Genomic DNA, 15,257 nt, shown 5'->3' with positions numbered 1-15,257 from the left:
CTGAGATTCATTTTCTTGTGGGCATATTCAATAAATCCACAATAGAATAGTAACCATAATAGGATCAATGAAATACCATACCAACTTGGAGATCAACCAGTGTGCAAAAGACAACAAACTGTGCAAATACAAAAATAAATAATAAAAAATAAATAAATAAGCAATAAATATCCAGAACATGAGATGGAGAGTCCTTGAAAGTCCTTTGTCGAGAGCCTGATGGTCAAGGGATAATAACTGTTCCTGAACTTGGTGGGTGAGAGTCCTGAGGCTCTGTAACTTCTGTAAGCAGCAATGAGAAAACAGCCTGCCCTGGGTGGTGGGGGACCCTGATGATGGATGCTGCTTTCCTGCAACAACAGTTTGTGTATAAGTGCTCAATGGTGAGGAGATCTTACTGGGCCACATCTACTACTTTTTGTAGGATTTTCCATTCAAGGGCATTAGTGTTTCCATACCAGGCTGTGATGCAGCCAGTCAATATACTCTCCACTACACAACTATAGAAGTTTGTCAAAGTTCAATATGTCATGCGGAATCTAAACTCCTGAAGTGCTGCCATAACTTCTTCATAATTTCACTTATGTGCTGGCCCAGAACAGGTCTTTCAAAATAATAACACTGAAGTATTTAAAGTTGCTGACCCTCGCCACCTCTGATCCTCCAATGAGGACTGGCTGAAGTCAATAATCAACTCCTTGGTCTTGTTGACATTGAGTAAGAGGTTGTTGTTATGGCACCACTCAGCCAGATTTTCAATCTACCTCCTATATGCTGATTCATCACCACCTTTGATTCAGCCTTTGACAATGGTGTTCTCAGCAAACTTGAATACGGCATTGAAGCTGTACTTAGTTACAGTCATAAGTGTGAAACAAGTAGAGCAGAGGTCTAAGCACACAGCTCTGTGGTGCACGGAGATCGTGGAGATATTGTTGATAAATCCAAACTCACTAGGGTCTACAAGTGAGGAAATTGAGGATCCAATAGCACAAGGAAGTATTGAAACTTATTGAGTGCTCAGCTACAGTTGATTAAAAGAACATCCTGATGTATACACCTTTGCTGTCCAAACATTCTAGGGTTGAGAGAAGAGCCAATGAGATGGCATCTGTTATAGATCTGTTGCTCCAGTAAGCAAATTGGAACAGATTAAAGTCACTTCTCAGGCAGGAGTTGAAATGTTTCATCACCAATCTATCAAAACACTTCATCACTGTGGATAAAGAGCTACTGAACAATATCTTGCAGAGTTGAAGAAAGAATAGGAAAATGTTCCACCTAATTGGGCCTTAATTATACTACCAGCAAGATCTTTAACATCTTGGTACCTTTTTTTTCAAAATAGTACTCTCAATGTTTATCGATATTTACAAAAGGATGATTAATACTATTACAATATAATTATTTCAGCACAGGAGACCATTCAGTCCAACAAAACAGTGCTAGCTATTTGTAGAAGTGTTCTATTATGTTCCAACACCCAAGCTTTCAACAGCTATGCACATTAATTTTTGTGTTGATTTACAATTCCCCTTTGAAAGCCAATTTCTACAACTTACATAAAGCAAGCAGCAGATCATTACCACTGCTTGCAATGATCAGTAAGAGAGCAGGAGTCAAATGGAGTACTAACCAGTCAGTCCTACAAACATCAAGCCTAGAACTATGTCTCTCAGTCACTAAATATTGTGCAACTGGGAGAGAAGTGCTCACACAAAGATCATCAATATACAGCTCCATACTTCCATGAGAATAATCTCAGGAGCCCTAAAATCCACACCTGTCCAATGGCTCCCAACAATGAGTGGAATAGCACCCCTACAGATCTGCAGAAGAGCAGCTTCAGCAGAATCCGACAAGTGTATCCAATTTATGCTCAACAGCATTCCAGTTCATAAACTCACCAAAAATGCTCCTCTGACGTCCTGATTCAAATCCCGCAAACATTTCTACAACTTGAGAAAGCTCAACTCCTATGATGAACACACAGAATGGCACCAATACTGGCACACCAACATGCCCTGTGCTCCCAGCAAAGATCTGATTGACACTCCTCCCAGGCTTTATTATAGCTACCAGAAAAAAACTGGACAGCTGCAAACAGACTCAGAAGTTGACAAACCAAAGCACTGCAAACACCTACACTGATGGGGCACCCGGCAAACCCCAACCTGCCCCTGTGCTGCCCAAACCCAGGACGTCATCCACCTGGTCCAAACATGCCCTCTCACCAGATTTAAGATGGCTTTGCCACGGTCCATTGATGCAGCCATGAGCTGGAGGAGTGGCTTGACAAAAAACAATTGAGAAGTGTGAAGAGAAAAACACTTGCCATACAAAACAACAAACAACTCCTTGCAAAAGAATGTTTTTATTCTTACATCTCCCTCTACCTCCTGACTATCACTTTAAATATGCTGCAGTTGTACAAGGTGTTGGTGAGGCCACATTTGCTTTCAGGGGAAGAGATCTAATAGGGACCTGAGGAACAATTTTTCTAACACAGCAGGATTGAGTTGCTGGAGTAAGTAGTTGAGCCAGGCACATTAACAACATTTAAAAGGCACTTGCACAAGTATACAGATATGCAGGCAAATGGGACTAACTTCAGTGTGAATCCTAAACAACAGACAATGTGCCAGAACTCAGCAGATCGTGTAGCTTCTGTGAGAGGAAAGAAATTATTGACGATTACGTCAATAAACCCTTTAAGAAACCCTAGTTGACACATTCGGCATTTTCTCTCTCTATCATGTCACTTTCAAAATCTTTATGCACACAACCAGTCAACCGTCAGGACCTCTGTACAAGCACATCAAATTAAGCAGAGCTCAGATACATATTAATGATAAACCTGAAAGATATAATGGAAATCTTAACTCTTATTTAGTCTTTATTCATTACTCTGAAAGAAACACAAACACAGAAGAGGGTGACAATGGAATGGAAAATGGTTAGTAAACCAAATAGAGTTACACATATAAATAGCAATATACCATCCCTACTCATAAAACTAGGGTGAGTCATGGGAATGATTCCTCACATCAATTTGATAATTCAGTTCCTAATAGTGAATACTTGCTTTTAACTTGCAATATACATTGATTGAATCATCATCTACTTCAATGATTGCACAAAAATTTAAGGGCATTCCGCAAACTGGCTGCTCCACTGCAGCTTCTGATACTTTTTGGACATCTGCAATAAAGATGCACATTAAAAACAGTTCATAGCATTAACAGTTAACATACAGTATGTACTGAAGAGCATTAAAAATGACATGAACAGAGACTAGGCACCGATTGAGGGGCAAAGGTGAATCTGACTGCATTATTTTTGTGATAGCTGTGACAACATAAGCCATTTCAATATGAATATTTCGTCAGTTTCTTAAATATGTTATTTAAAGATTATTGTAATTCATTATGTAGGAAATGATAAAGTAAATGCATATAAAGGGTATCTTCTACCTAGCTAGGTTTTCTTTTTCATTGGAGGGCAGATTCACACATTCAATTACGATGCAAGTATATTGCAATTAAGGAAAACAGCAATAACAGACAACTGAAGATATAATCAATTCTGTAACATAATATAAATTTCATAGTCATCTAAAGTTTGCTGTACATCTTTGCATATAAATTACAGCCCCTGAATAGAAGATACACTTGTTGCAGATAGATATTTGCTCAATGTTGGGAAGCAGCAGCTTTGAATTGATCAAAAGGAGGTTATTTGCCAAGTTGATATGCAGACTTTTATACAAAACATCGAATTAATCGACTCGAAATCCAGAAGCAACAACTTATATCTGCAGGTATGTTATTTCACCAATATGGTTCATGAATTATGCCAACAAGCTGTATGGAAGAAAGATCAGAGCACTGTTGCATTTGAACTAATACCCTGTATAAAACACCAGTGCTGATTCTGTTTCTGGATGCTAGGGCAGGAAGATCACAATTATTGGAATTTTTAACATGGTTTCTGATTTTCATTCAGAATGCCAAAAGGAAGAGTAAGTTTATAACAGTTAAGGCTGAACGATCCAACTCAGACCGCAGATCGTGACTGCTGGTTCCAGTCAAATGTCTTATTTAAAAATCACCCTGCAGGGCCTGGTGCGTGGAAAGCAGGTTAGAAGATCCTCCACATTTGCACAGAATCTTGGTGGCTAAGCTGCTTTCCACAGGTACACATTCAGTCCATCTTCTCTTTCTGAACCAGCTTCGGTGCATCAACAAACTCTTTGCCATTGAAGAAGATGATAGCAGCAGTCCCAAAGCTAGCACTTCCCCAAAAGAGCACATAAGCCAAGGTTTCTGTCCAGGTGTCACCTACATCAGGTTCAATGAATAAAATTACAAGTATTAAGTTGTGATAATTGAAACAGCAGCAACAGACTTTAGTAGTGAATAGAAAGTGATCAAGGATGCTAAAGACTAAATTTACAATTGCAGAGCTATTTAATTAAATGTCCAAAACTACTCTAACAATGGAAATAATGTTGAATCCAAGGCAAAATTGGAATTAACTAAAATTCAAAATGGAGGAGTGTGGTAACTCTTAATCTGCTGTCTGCAGATCTGATTATTGAACTACAAAGTCCAGCACTCAACACGGTGCTACTTTGTAACGTGCATTATATTGCATTCTTCTTCACATCAACTACACATGGGAATGGCACTACACTGATGAAGCCATAACTAATGAAGCAGCTAACCATAAAATCTTGTCAACCACCCAAAACCCTAACTGCACTCAGTGGCCACTTTATTAGGAACACCTGTACATCTGCTTGTTACTGCAAATCAGCTAATTATGTGGCAGCAACTCATTCCATAAAGACAGAGTTAAGAGGTTTCGTTTCTGTTCAGACCAAACACCAGAATGGGAAGAGACGTGATCTAATTGACTTTGATCATTGATGCCAGTATCTCAGAAACTGCTGACCTCCTGGGATTTTCACACATAACTGCCTCTAGATTTACAAAGAATGGTATGAAAAACCAAAAAAAAATCCAGTGAGCGGTATTCTATGGGTAAAAACACCTTGCTAATGAAAGACTAGAGGAGAAAGGTAGACTGGTTACAGCTGACAGGAAGACAACAGTAACTCAAATAAATACATACAGGTGGCCCCCGTTTTTCGAACATTCGCTTTACGACAGCTTGCTGTTATGAAAGACCTACATTAGTACCTGTTTTCGCTAACCAAAGAGGATTTTCGCTTTTACGAATAAAAGGCACCTGTTTTATACGTGTGTTTGCCCCGAGAAAGACTACCATGACTGCGAAGCCTTGTACGGGCAGTTGTATGCATGTACGTGCCGATCTTTTTTCTCCAAATCGATTTTGGCTCGCTGTCTTCCAGATTTTGATAAGTGAAACTACACCGTACATACAATATTTCTACTGTATATAAGCTGTATATTTATCATTTCATCCCTGTTTTTACTATATGTTTGTCTTATTTTAGGTTTTATGTGTTATTTGATTTGATTTGGTAGGTTATTTTTTGGGTCTGGGAACGCTCAAAAATTTCCCCATATAAATTAATGGTAATTGCTTCTCCGCTTTACGACATTTCGGCTTACAAACAGTTTCATAGGAATGCTCTACCTTTGGATAGTGGGTGAAAACTGTATTACAACAGTGGTGTACAGAAGGGCATCACTGAATACACTTCAAGTTGAACCTAGAAGTAGATGGGATATGGGAGGTACCTCAAAGTGGCAATTAAGTATAATTCTCTATTACATGTGCTGCCTATCCTGTTGAATCTTGCTTGTATTTTCCACATTTCAGACCTAGTTTCAATACTATTTGGATATGCACCTAAATATATTTTAATTGAAGCTGAATCACTAAGTCATATCTTTGACCATAATTATTTGTCCAATTTCACTACTTTACTTACCTGCCATAAGTAGGCAGATGATGCACATCGAGAAAGCCACAATCATGATTATAGGCAACTGTGCAAGAAATACAAAAGCACATTTAACACAGAAAATTGTTTCAGGGGTACTTTTGCATAAGTAAGAATGCTAAATATACAATGAGCTAGAGCATAACTTATATCTAATCTCGGTTCCCTAGAGAATTGCTAGCTTTACAACTTTTGCCCTGGAGCTTTCTCCAGCGTATGTGCATGAAATATGGAAGTTGAAGATGAGCTGCAGGTCCAATTCCAGACTTTCAACCTCACATTCTACTCAGGAGAGTACAATGGTTGGATGCGCTTTTCATCTGGCTCATCAGCTTTGTATCTGGATGACTGGAAGGAGGAGTGAAATTCTCTTCATTTGTAAGGGGCTGATGACACAACTCATAATGGAATAAGTGGTTTACTCATTTTACTCTCTTAATGTTTTTATAGCACTTTTAAGATGCTTTTAAAACAAAAATTATTAAACAATGTAATTAAGTCTATTAAGATAGTTTTTAGAAAGTCAGAGGCATTGACAGTAGTATGTTTTCTTCAGGTTACCAGGTTGTTTTGGAAGTCAGACCTAAGGATCCGTTATCCAAGGCTTGGTGACCCAATTCTCGCTGCAAGACAATTTGAAGTAATACGAGGTCACCTAGCTATTCACAACTGGAAAGTGGCTCCGTGCATGGGAAGGCAAATTTGGCTTGTGGGTTGGAACCTGAGCAATTCAGCACGATATACAAGATAGTCTCTCATTAATGCATAATATGATTTGAGTAAATTGCCTTTACAAAATGGCATTTTAAGAGCACTGAGTGGAACACAGAACAGTCTAGCACAATGCAGGCCCTTCAGCCCATAGCATTGTGCTGACCTATATAAGCCTACTCCATATCAATCTAATCTTTCCTCCTAGCCCTCCATTTTTCTGGATATCCAAGTGCCTAAGAATCTTTTAAATATCCCAAATGTATCAGACTCAACCAACACTCTTAGCAGTACATTCCAAACACCTAACACTCTCAATCTAAAATTCTACCTCAAAAATCGCCCCTAAAAGTTCCTTCATTCACTTTAAACAGATGTCCTCTGACAATAGCCATTGCTGCCTTGGGAAAGAGAAGAAGCTTTGCTACTCTATGCCATAATTTTATACACCTCTCATCCTCCTTCATTTCAAAGAGAAAAGTCCTTTCTTCATAAGACGTGTCTCTAATCCACACAACGTCCTGGTAAACCTCCTCTGCATCCTCTTTAAAGCTTCCACATCCTTCCTACATTGAGGTGACACCAGAGTTTTCTAGAGCTGCAACATTATCTCATAGCTCGAGCTCAATTCTGCCAACTAATGAAGGCCAACATGCCAAATGCCTCCTTAACCATCCTCTCAACTTGGGTGGTAACTTTGAGAGACCTGTGCCATGGAGCTCAGGATGCTTCTGTTTCTCCACACTGCTAAGAATCCTGCCATTGCCCTTGTACTCCATCTTCAGGTTCAATCTTCCAAAGTGTTACACTTCACACTTTTCTAAATAGAATTCCTTCTGCCACTTCTTAGCCCAGCTCTGCATCGTCTGTATCTCATTGTAACCTGCAACTTCCACACCATCCATGACATGACCCTTCATGTCATCTGGAAACTTACTAGCCCACCTTTCCATTTCCTCATCTACGTCGTTCATAAAGATCATAAAGAGAAGGCTTTCCAGAACAGATCTCCGCAGAACATCACCAGTCACCAACCTCCAGGCAGTATACGCTCCATCTACTACTACCTTTTCCTTTTATGGTCAAGCCAATTCTCAATCCATGCAGCCAAATTTCTGTGAATCCCACGCATCATAACTTTCCGGATGAGCCTACTATGGGGAACCTTGTCAAACACCTTGCTAAAATCCATCAACACCACTTTTTAAAATTTTATTTATTTAGAGATAGAGCACAGAACAGGCCCAACCAGCCCTACAAGCCACACTGCCCAGCAAACCACTGATTTAACCCTAGCCTAATTACAGGACAATTTACAATGACGAATTAATCTACCAACTGGTACATCTTTAGAACGCGGGGGGAAACCAGAGCACCTGAAGAAAACCCACGTGGTGACAAGGAAAACATACAAACTCCTTACAGATGGCGTCAGAATTTAACTCTGATGCTCCAAGTTGTGATAGCATCACACTAACCACTATGCTACCATGGTATTTTGTCACCTCCATGAAAAACTCAATCAGGCTCATAAGGCAGAATCTGCCCCTCACAAAGCCATGCTGACTCTTGCTAATAAAACTATTCTTCTCCAACTGTTCATAAATGCTGTTCCTAGGAATCCTCTCGATTAGTTTGCCCAACAAAGCCTCAAGACTTACCAGTCTATAATTACCAGTATTATTTCCATTACCTTTTAAGAACAAAGGAACATCATTTCTCTTTCTCCAATCCTCTGGTGCTACTACTATGGCAAAGGAGGATGCAAAGATCATCATCAATGCCTCAGCAATGTTGTCCCTCACTTCCTGAAGAAGCCTGGGGTGTATCCTGTCTGACCCAGGCACTTATTTATCCTAATGTTTTTCCAAATCTTCAAGACTACCTCTTTCTTAACTTCAACCTGCCCCAGCACATTAGCTTGTTCTAAGCTGACTACACATATCAGTCCATTCTATACTGAATTCATATTCATTAAAGTCCCTCTCCTTGGTGAGCAGTGAAGCAAATATTCATTAAGGGCCTCAAGGCACTTATTTTCTCCCTTTATCTTTATTTCTAGATAGTCTAACTTCACTCTAGTCATCCTGTTCTTCACTTATGTGTAGAACGCCTTCAGATCTTCCTTAATCCTACTGCCAAGACCTTCTCGTGCCCCCTTCTAGCCACCTAAATCCCTTCCTAAGCTCTTTCCTGCCTACTTTACAAATCTTCAATAGTACTCCGATGGGTACTTAATAATAAAGGTGTCAAAGGTTATAGGGAGAAGGCAGGAGGATGGGTGTGAGAGGGAAAATATATCAGCCATGATAGAATGGTGGAGCAGATTCTATCTACCAAATAGTCTAATTCTACTTCTATGTCTTATGAAATAAACAGACATTTATATGGTATTTTATGTTCCTTTCAGAATATCCAAGAACACTTTATATACACTGTTGCAAATGGAGGATAATTAAGGGTGAGAGGCAGCAGAAAGGAAACTATAGACCTGTTGGCCTAACATCAGTGGTTGGGAAGTTATTGGAATCGATTGCTGGGGATGAGATTATGGAGTACCTGGAGGACCATGACAAGATAGGCTAAAGCCAGCAAGGTTTCCTGAAATGAAAATCCTGCCTGACAAACGTACTGCAATTTTTAAAAGGAAATTACAAGCAGGGTAGACAAAGGAGATGCAGTAGACGTGGTGTACTTGGATTTTCAGGAGGCCTTTGACAAGGTGCCGCACATGAGGCTGCTTAACAAAATAAGAGCCCATTGAATTTCAAGGGAGTTACTAACACAGGTGGAGCATTGGCTGATTGTCAGAAAATAAAGAGTGGGAATAAAGGAATCCTATTTTGGCTGGCTGCCTGCCTGTTACCAGTGGAGTTCCACAGGGGTCGGTATTGGGACCACTGCTTTTTACAAAGTATGTCAATGATTTGGACTATGGGATTACTGGACCTGTGGCTAAATTTGCCGATGATACAAAGATAAGTTGAGAAGCAGGTATTGGCTGAGGAAACAGAGAGCCTGTAGAAAGACTTAGATAGTTTAGGGGAATGGACAAAGAAGTGGTAAATGAAATAATATGTTGGAAAGTGTATGGTCATGCACTTTGGTGGAAGAAATAAACGGGCATACTATTATTTAGATGGGGAGAGAATTCAAAATGCAGAGATGCAAAGGAACTTGGGAGTCCTTATGCAGGATACCATAAAGGTTAACCTCCAGGTTGAGTCGGTGGTGAAGAAGGCGAATGCAATGCTGGCATTCATTTCTAGAGGTGTGAAATATAAGAGCAGGGATGTGATGTTCAGGCTCTATAAGGCACTCGCGAGACCACACTTGGAATATTGTGTGCAGTTCTGGGCTCCTTATTATAGAAAGGAAATACTGACATTGGAGAGGGTTCAGAAGGTTCAAGAGAATGATTCCAGGAATGAAAGGGTTACTGTATGAGGAACGACTGGCAACTCTTGAGCTATAGTCCCCGGAGTTCAGGAGAACGAGGAGGGAATCATAGAAACATTCAGAATGTTAAAAGGCCTGAACAGATTAGATATGGCAAATTTATTTCTCATGGTATGGGTGTCTAGGACAAGAGGGCATGACTTCAGGATTGGAGGACATCCATTTAGAACAGAGATGCGGAGAAATTACTTTAGTCAGTGGGTGGTAAGTCTGTGCAATTTGTAACCACAAGCGGCTGCGGTGGCCAAGTCATTGGGTGCATTTAAGGCAGAGATAGATAGGTTCTTGATTAGCCAGGGCATTAAAGGGTACGGGGAGAAGGCAGGAGGGTATGGGGAGAAGGGATGACTGGAAGATTTGGATCAGCACATGATTGAATGGCAGAGCAGACTCGATGGGCTGAATGGCCTACATCAGCTCCTTTATCTTATGGTCTTATAATTAGCAGCTAATTCACACAAAAGTTCCCAGTCAGTAATGTGGTGAAATTTTTTTTTTAAACTTTGTGTTAAGTTGTGTAAGGGATGGACATTGCCTAACCAAAGTAGCATAAAATAATATTAATAGTACTTTAAAAAATGTTTTAAAAACAAAAACATTATTAAACAATGTAAAAAGTTTTTACAAAATTACAGTTTTTATGTGTCTTAGAAGAGGTATTTTTAAAAATTCACAGCTATTCCAAACTCACCGCTAGAAACCTCCACTCTTTCGGATCATGTAAAAATGCCAAAGTATCTGCCTCATCCACAACATAGTTTCCAAGAAACAGATCTATTGAATCCTAGAAGAGGCGTAAATATATAGGCATTAGCAAACAGAAACTGGATTTCTTCAAAAAGGAGTTCCATATAGCATATTTTATTTCTCATTCTGCATACCGAGGCACATTTCATGTGAAATAAAAATAAAAATCAGTAAATTGGTTTACTATTGTCACATGTGCTGAGTTACAACGAAAGATTTTGTTTTGAATGCCATCCAACCAGATCATTTCATCCAATCAGTACATCGAAGCAGTACAAAGGAGAAGCAATTACAGAAGTGATAGTTACAGAGAATGTGCAGTGCAGGTAGTCAATAATGTGCAGGCATGATGAGATAGATTGTGAGGTCAAGAGTTTACCTCATCATACAGCAAGCTCCAGGTGATCTAAAATAAAAGGAGAAAATGCAGGAAATATACAACAGATGATGTAGAATTACCAGGGGTGATTGATAAGTTTGTGGCCTAATGTAGAAGGAGCTAATTTTAGAAAACCTAACACATTTATTTTTCAACATAGTCCCTCCTACATTTACACACTCAGTCCAGTGGTCATGGAGCATACGGATCTTGGACCTCCAGAAAGTGTACACAGCATGGGTGATTGATAAGTTCATGGCCTAAGGTAGAAGGAGATGAGTTATACAGCTCTCGTTATATGCACATGCAGTTCAACTCTTTGAGTGATTATGCAGAAAGTTTGAAGTTAGTAACTCATCTCCTTCTACCATAGACCACGAACTTATCAATCACCCCTCGTATAATGGAGTCACAGTTCAAGATTTGGCCTGAAGCATTGACTGTTCATTTTCCTCCATAGATGCTGCACCGAGTTCCTCCAGCATTTAGTGTATATTGAGATGAGATAGAATGCATGGAGAAAGAAACAGTTCACAGGTAAGATCTTTGACCTGAAATATTAGCTTTTGGTTCTCTGTTCACAAATGTTGTTTGATCTGCTAAGTATTCCTAATAATTTCCACTTTTATTACAGCCAGTATAATAGTCATTCAAATAATGAAGAAAATGCATTCCAGTTTTTTTGTGCTGTCTGTTGTCTTATGCTATCTTCCTTATTCTTTAGAAATGAGACTTGGTCATACATCCTCCTTGGTCTAATAGTTCATATGTAAAACTGTAACCTCCATAATACAGCAGTTTCTCAACACTGTCCTCAAATGTCAGAATAGGCTAATGTGCTCATGTCACTGAATTGAGATTTGAACTCAATTCTTGACTCAATCATTTGGATCAGAAAGATGGGAAGAAGATTAGAATAAAGAAATCCAATGTTGGTAGAAAGTAATGGGTGAAAATTTTTTCTTGATGATTAAGAATGAAACATTACAACTGAGGGGCTGTTATTATTCATTGGAACTGCCAGTTAGTGTTACTTAAAATCAAACAGCTTTGGTTGAACATTAAAGGCACAAAACAAAAACAGACTCATATTAGGACAAAAAAGCACTCACCATGCAGATAGGAGGAGGGCTGGAAGAAAATGATATTGATCCAGAAAGACATGGGTAACCTGTCAGATAGCCTCTATTCTATTGCAACCCTGAACTTCAAGTGAGGAATGAGTTAAGCTCTACAAGGTTACAGTTTTAACTCTTGATCTGTATATGATTTGCATCAGCTCTATTGAATAAACTATGCCTTTCAATGGTATCAGTGTGATATCATCAATATATAAACAAAGCTTGGACCCGGAACAATGGTGCTTTAACTTCAATAGTGGCATTAAAAGTAGAAGTGGTTACTCAAAGTGATGATTCAGAATGCTGAAAAAGATGGACTTTACCCTCATGCTGTCAATGAGATTTATAGGAAGATGTTTCCTGCTTGGCTTGATGCCTGCCAAACCTCAGTGCCCTTAGATCAGCTGCAGGGTCATCAAGGCAGGGACCACTACCATAATCGATACTATTTCATCAGAGAGTAAAATACAAAACTTCATGGCAACACCTTTTCCAGATACATAAGATTACATCATTATCTGAATGAGAGATAAAAGGATGTAGTGTGACCACACCATGAATCAGTCACTGCCTAATCCACTCTGTTCTCTATCAATCCAGGTCTAAAGCAATTGCAACAACAGAAATATTGCTGCAAGAAGGTCAATACTTAATGACTCAAGAAACCCAAAATGACAACACCTCACATATTACCTGTTCAGCCCCGACCAACAGGATGAGTGGTATGCCCAAAGTACCATTGAACCTCCTTGGCTTCTTGACAAAACACACCAGGGATTTGATCAGAATAGCGTATTAATCATCAACAAGGCATTCTTGGTTTGTAAACTCCACCGTGCCTCAAAGGAAAAGAAGCAGGCACTTGAAGGCTAAAGTTCAACAGAAAACAACTGATCATGGTGGAAAGGGGACAGGTGATCTAGCAACTTACTGACTGCTCTGACATCTGGATTCTTCAACACTAACAAACTCATGTCCCAAACATCCTATTGACTCATTCTATTGACAGCCAAGAACAAAAGGCAGATGACACTGGCTGGAATTATGACATAGTGTCCTTGACTGTATCATGCAGCAAACTATCCACCCTTGCCTTGCCACCACAACCTGATGAAGAATACACAAAAGCTAAACACCAAATTAAAAACAATATGGTCTCTGGAATCAACAATATCCCCAATGAAGTTCAAAAATCTGGCAGAGAGCAACTTCAGTCACAATTTCTCAACTTGATCTCACATCCTTTAAGCATCCTCAAAGACACGGTAACCTGAACCAGATGCAGGAAAAGAAAAGAAAATCAGACTGCAGTAGCTACAGAGGTGCTATTCCCAGGCTTGATTCCCTGCATTCTGCTGGGATAATCTTCACCAGGGTCTTTCCTCTGCTGCCTCCATCCAGTGGCTGAAGAGCTGCTCTAGATTCACAGTCTAGATTCTCAACATCTACTGGCACAATGGACGTAGACCATAAGACAATAAGGTACAGGAGCAGAAATAAGCCATTTGGCCCATCAAGTCTGCTCCACCATTCAATCATAGCTGATCCTTTCTATCCCTCCTCAGCCCCACTCCCTGGCCTTCTCTCTAGAACCTTTGATACCATATCCAATCAAGAACCTATCAAGCTCTGCTTTAAATACACCCAACAACACAGCCTCCACAGCTGCCTGTGGTAACAAATTCCACAAACACACCACCCTCCAGCTAAATAAATTTCTCAGCAACTCTGTTTTAAATGGACATTCCTCTATCCTGAGACTGTGCCCTCTTGTTCTAGACTCCCACACCAAGGGAAACATTGTTTCCACACCTACTCTGTCTAGCCCAGTGGTTCCCAACGTGGGGCGTACACCCCACAGGGGGGTAATTTGATTTTTAAGGGGGGCAATTTGAGAATGAGTTATTAACAGTGAATTTTTTCTAGTAAGTCTGTGTGAGTATGAATGTGTGTGCGAGTTAATACATATGTGTATATACAGTACGCATACATAAAAATATTTGTGTGTATGTACATGTGTAATTGCGTATGTACTGTATATATAGTGTATCACCATCATTACAACTATCAAATGGCTTTCATAATTAAATTAATGAATTGACTGATGTAGGAAGGAACGAATGAACAAGTCTAAACGCGTAAGAAACTCGTACGAGGTCGCGCCAATGCTGCTTTTTGCAGTAGCTTTCTGTTCTTGGTGGTGTGAAGGTGTGTACATTGCGTCATCTCTTTTAAACAGTGTATCTGTCTTTGTATGCTGTAGAAACGAATCGGCATTGTTTTATTTATTTATTATTATTATTTTAATATCACTTAATGTTCTTTTGTTTGCAATTTCTTAGTAATTTCTTCCTCAGAACTCTAACAGTCCTTTGGTTCTTTTCTTTTTCTCTTTCATGAATGCCATGTTCTTTGGAAGCTTGTTTAAAGCAAGTTAATGGTCTTTTAGGCTTCCTCCAGATGAATAGGAGTTCACTTTTTGAATAATAAGAATTATATATCACCACAGGGGGCATCAGGATTTTAGAGGTGATTAGGTGGGGCACGGCCAAAAAAAGGTTGGGAACCACTGGTCTAGCCCTTTCAACAGTCGACAGGTTTCAATGAAATCTTCCCTCATCCTTCTAAATTCCAGTGAATACAGACCCAGTTCCTTGTATGCTTATCATTTCATTCCCAGAATCATCCTTGAGCAATCTCCTCTGAACTGTTTTCAATGCCAGCACATCTTTTCTTAGATGAAGAGCCCAAAACTGTTCAGAATGCTCAAGGTGAGGCCTCACCAGTGCCTTATAAAGCCTCAGCCAACACATCTTGTATTTGAGACCTCTTGAAATGAATGTAACATTGCATTTGCCTTCCTCACCACACATTCACCTGCAAGTTAACCTTTAGGGTGTTCTGC

The 15,257-nt window shown here is 39.6% G+C and overlaps 1 protein-coding gene across 2 annotated transcripts in view; it reads right to left on the bottom strand.

The window, feature by feature from the left end:
* Nucleotides 1–2,870: 2,870 nt before the first annotated feature.
* Nucleotides 2,871–15,257, bottom strand: part of LOC132378349 (phosphatidylinositol-3-phosphatase SAC1-B-like) — a 77,402-nt gene continuing 65,015 nt past the window's right edge. For both annotated transcript variants that reach the window (XM_059945186.1, XM_059945187.1), the window contains 3 exons: nucleotides 10,797–10,889; nucleotides 5,924–5,981; nucleotides 2,871–4,340 (listed from right to left, as the gene is read on the bottom strand). In XM_059945186.1, coding sequence (XP_059801169.1) covers nucleotides 4,204–4,340; nucleotides 5,924–5,981; nucleotides 10,797–10,889 — 288 coding nt within the window. In that variant the 3' untranslated portion in view covers nucleotides 2,871–4,203. The remainder of the gene's footprint in view (nucleotides 4,341–5,923; nucleotides 5,982–10,796; nucleotides 10,890–15,257) is intronic.

This window comes from Hypanus sabinus, chromosome 20 (genome assembly GCF_030144855.1).
Source record: "Hypanus sabinus isolate sHypSab1 chromosome 20, sHypSab1.hap1, whole genome shotgun sequence".
In the NCBI taxonomy this organism is placed as follows: Eukaryota; Metazoa; Chordata; class Chondrichthyes; order Myliobatiformes; family Dasyatidae; genus Hypanus; species Hypanus sabinus.
Note: the sequence above shows the minus strand (reverse complement) of the source record. Positions and strands in the feature narration are given on the sequence as shown.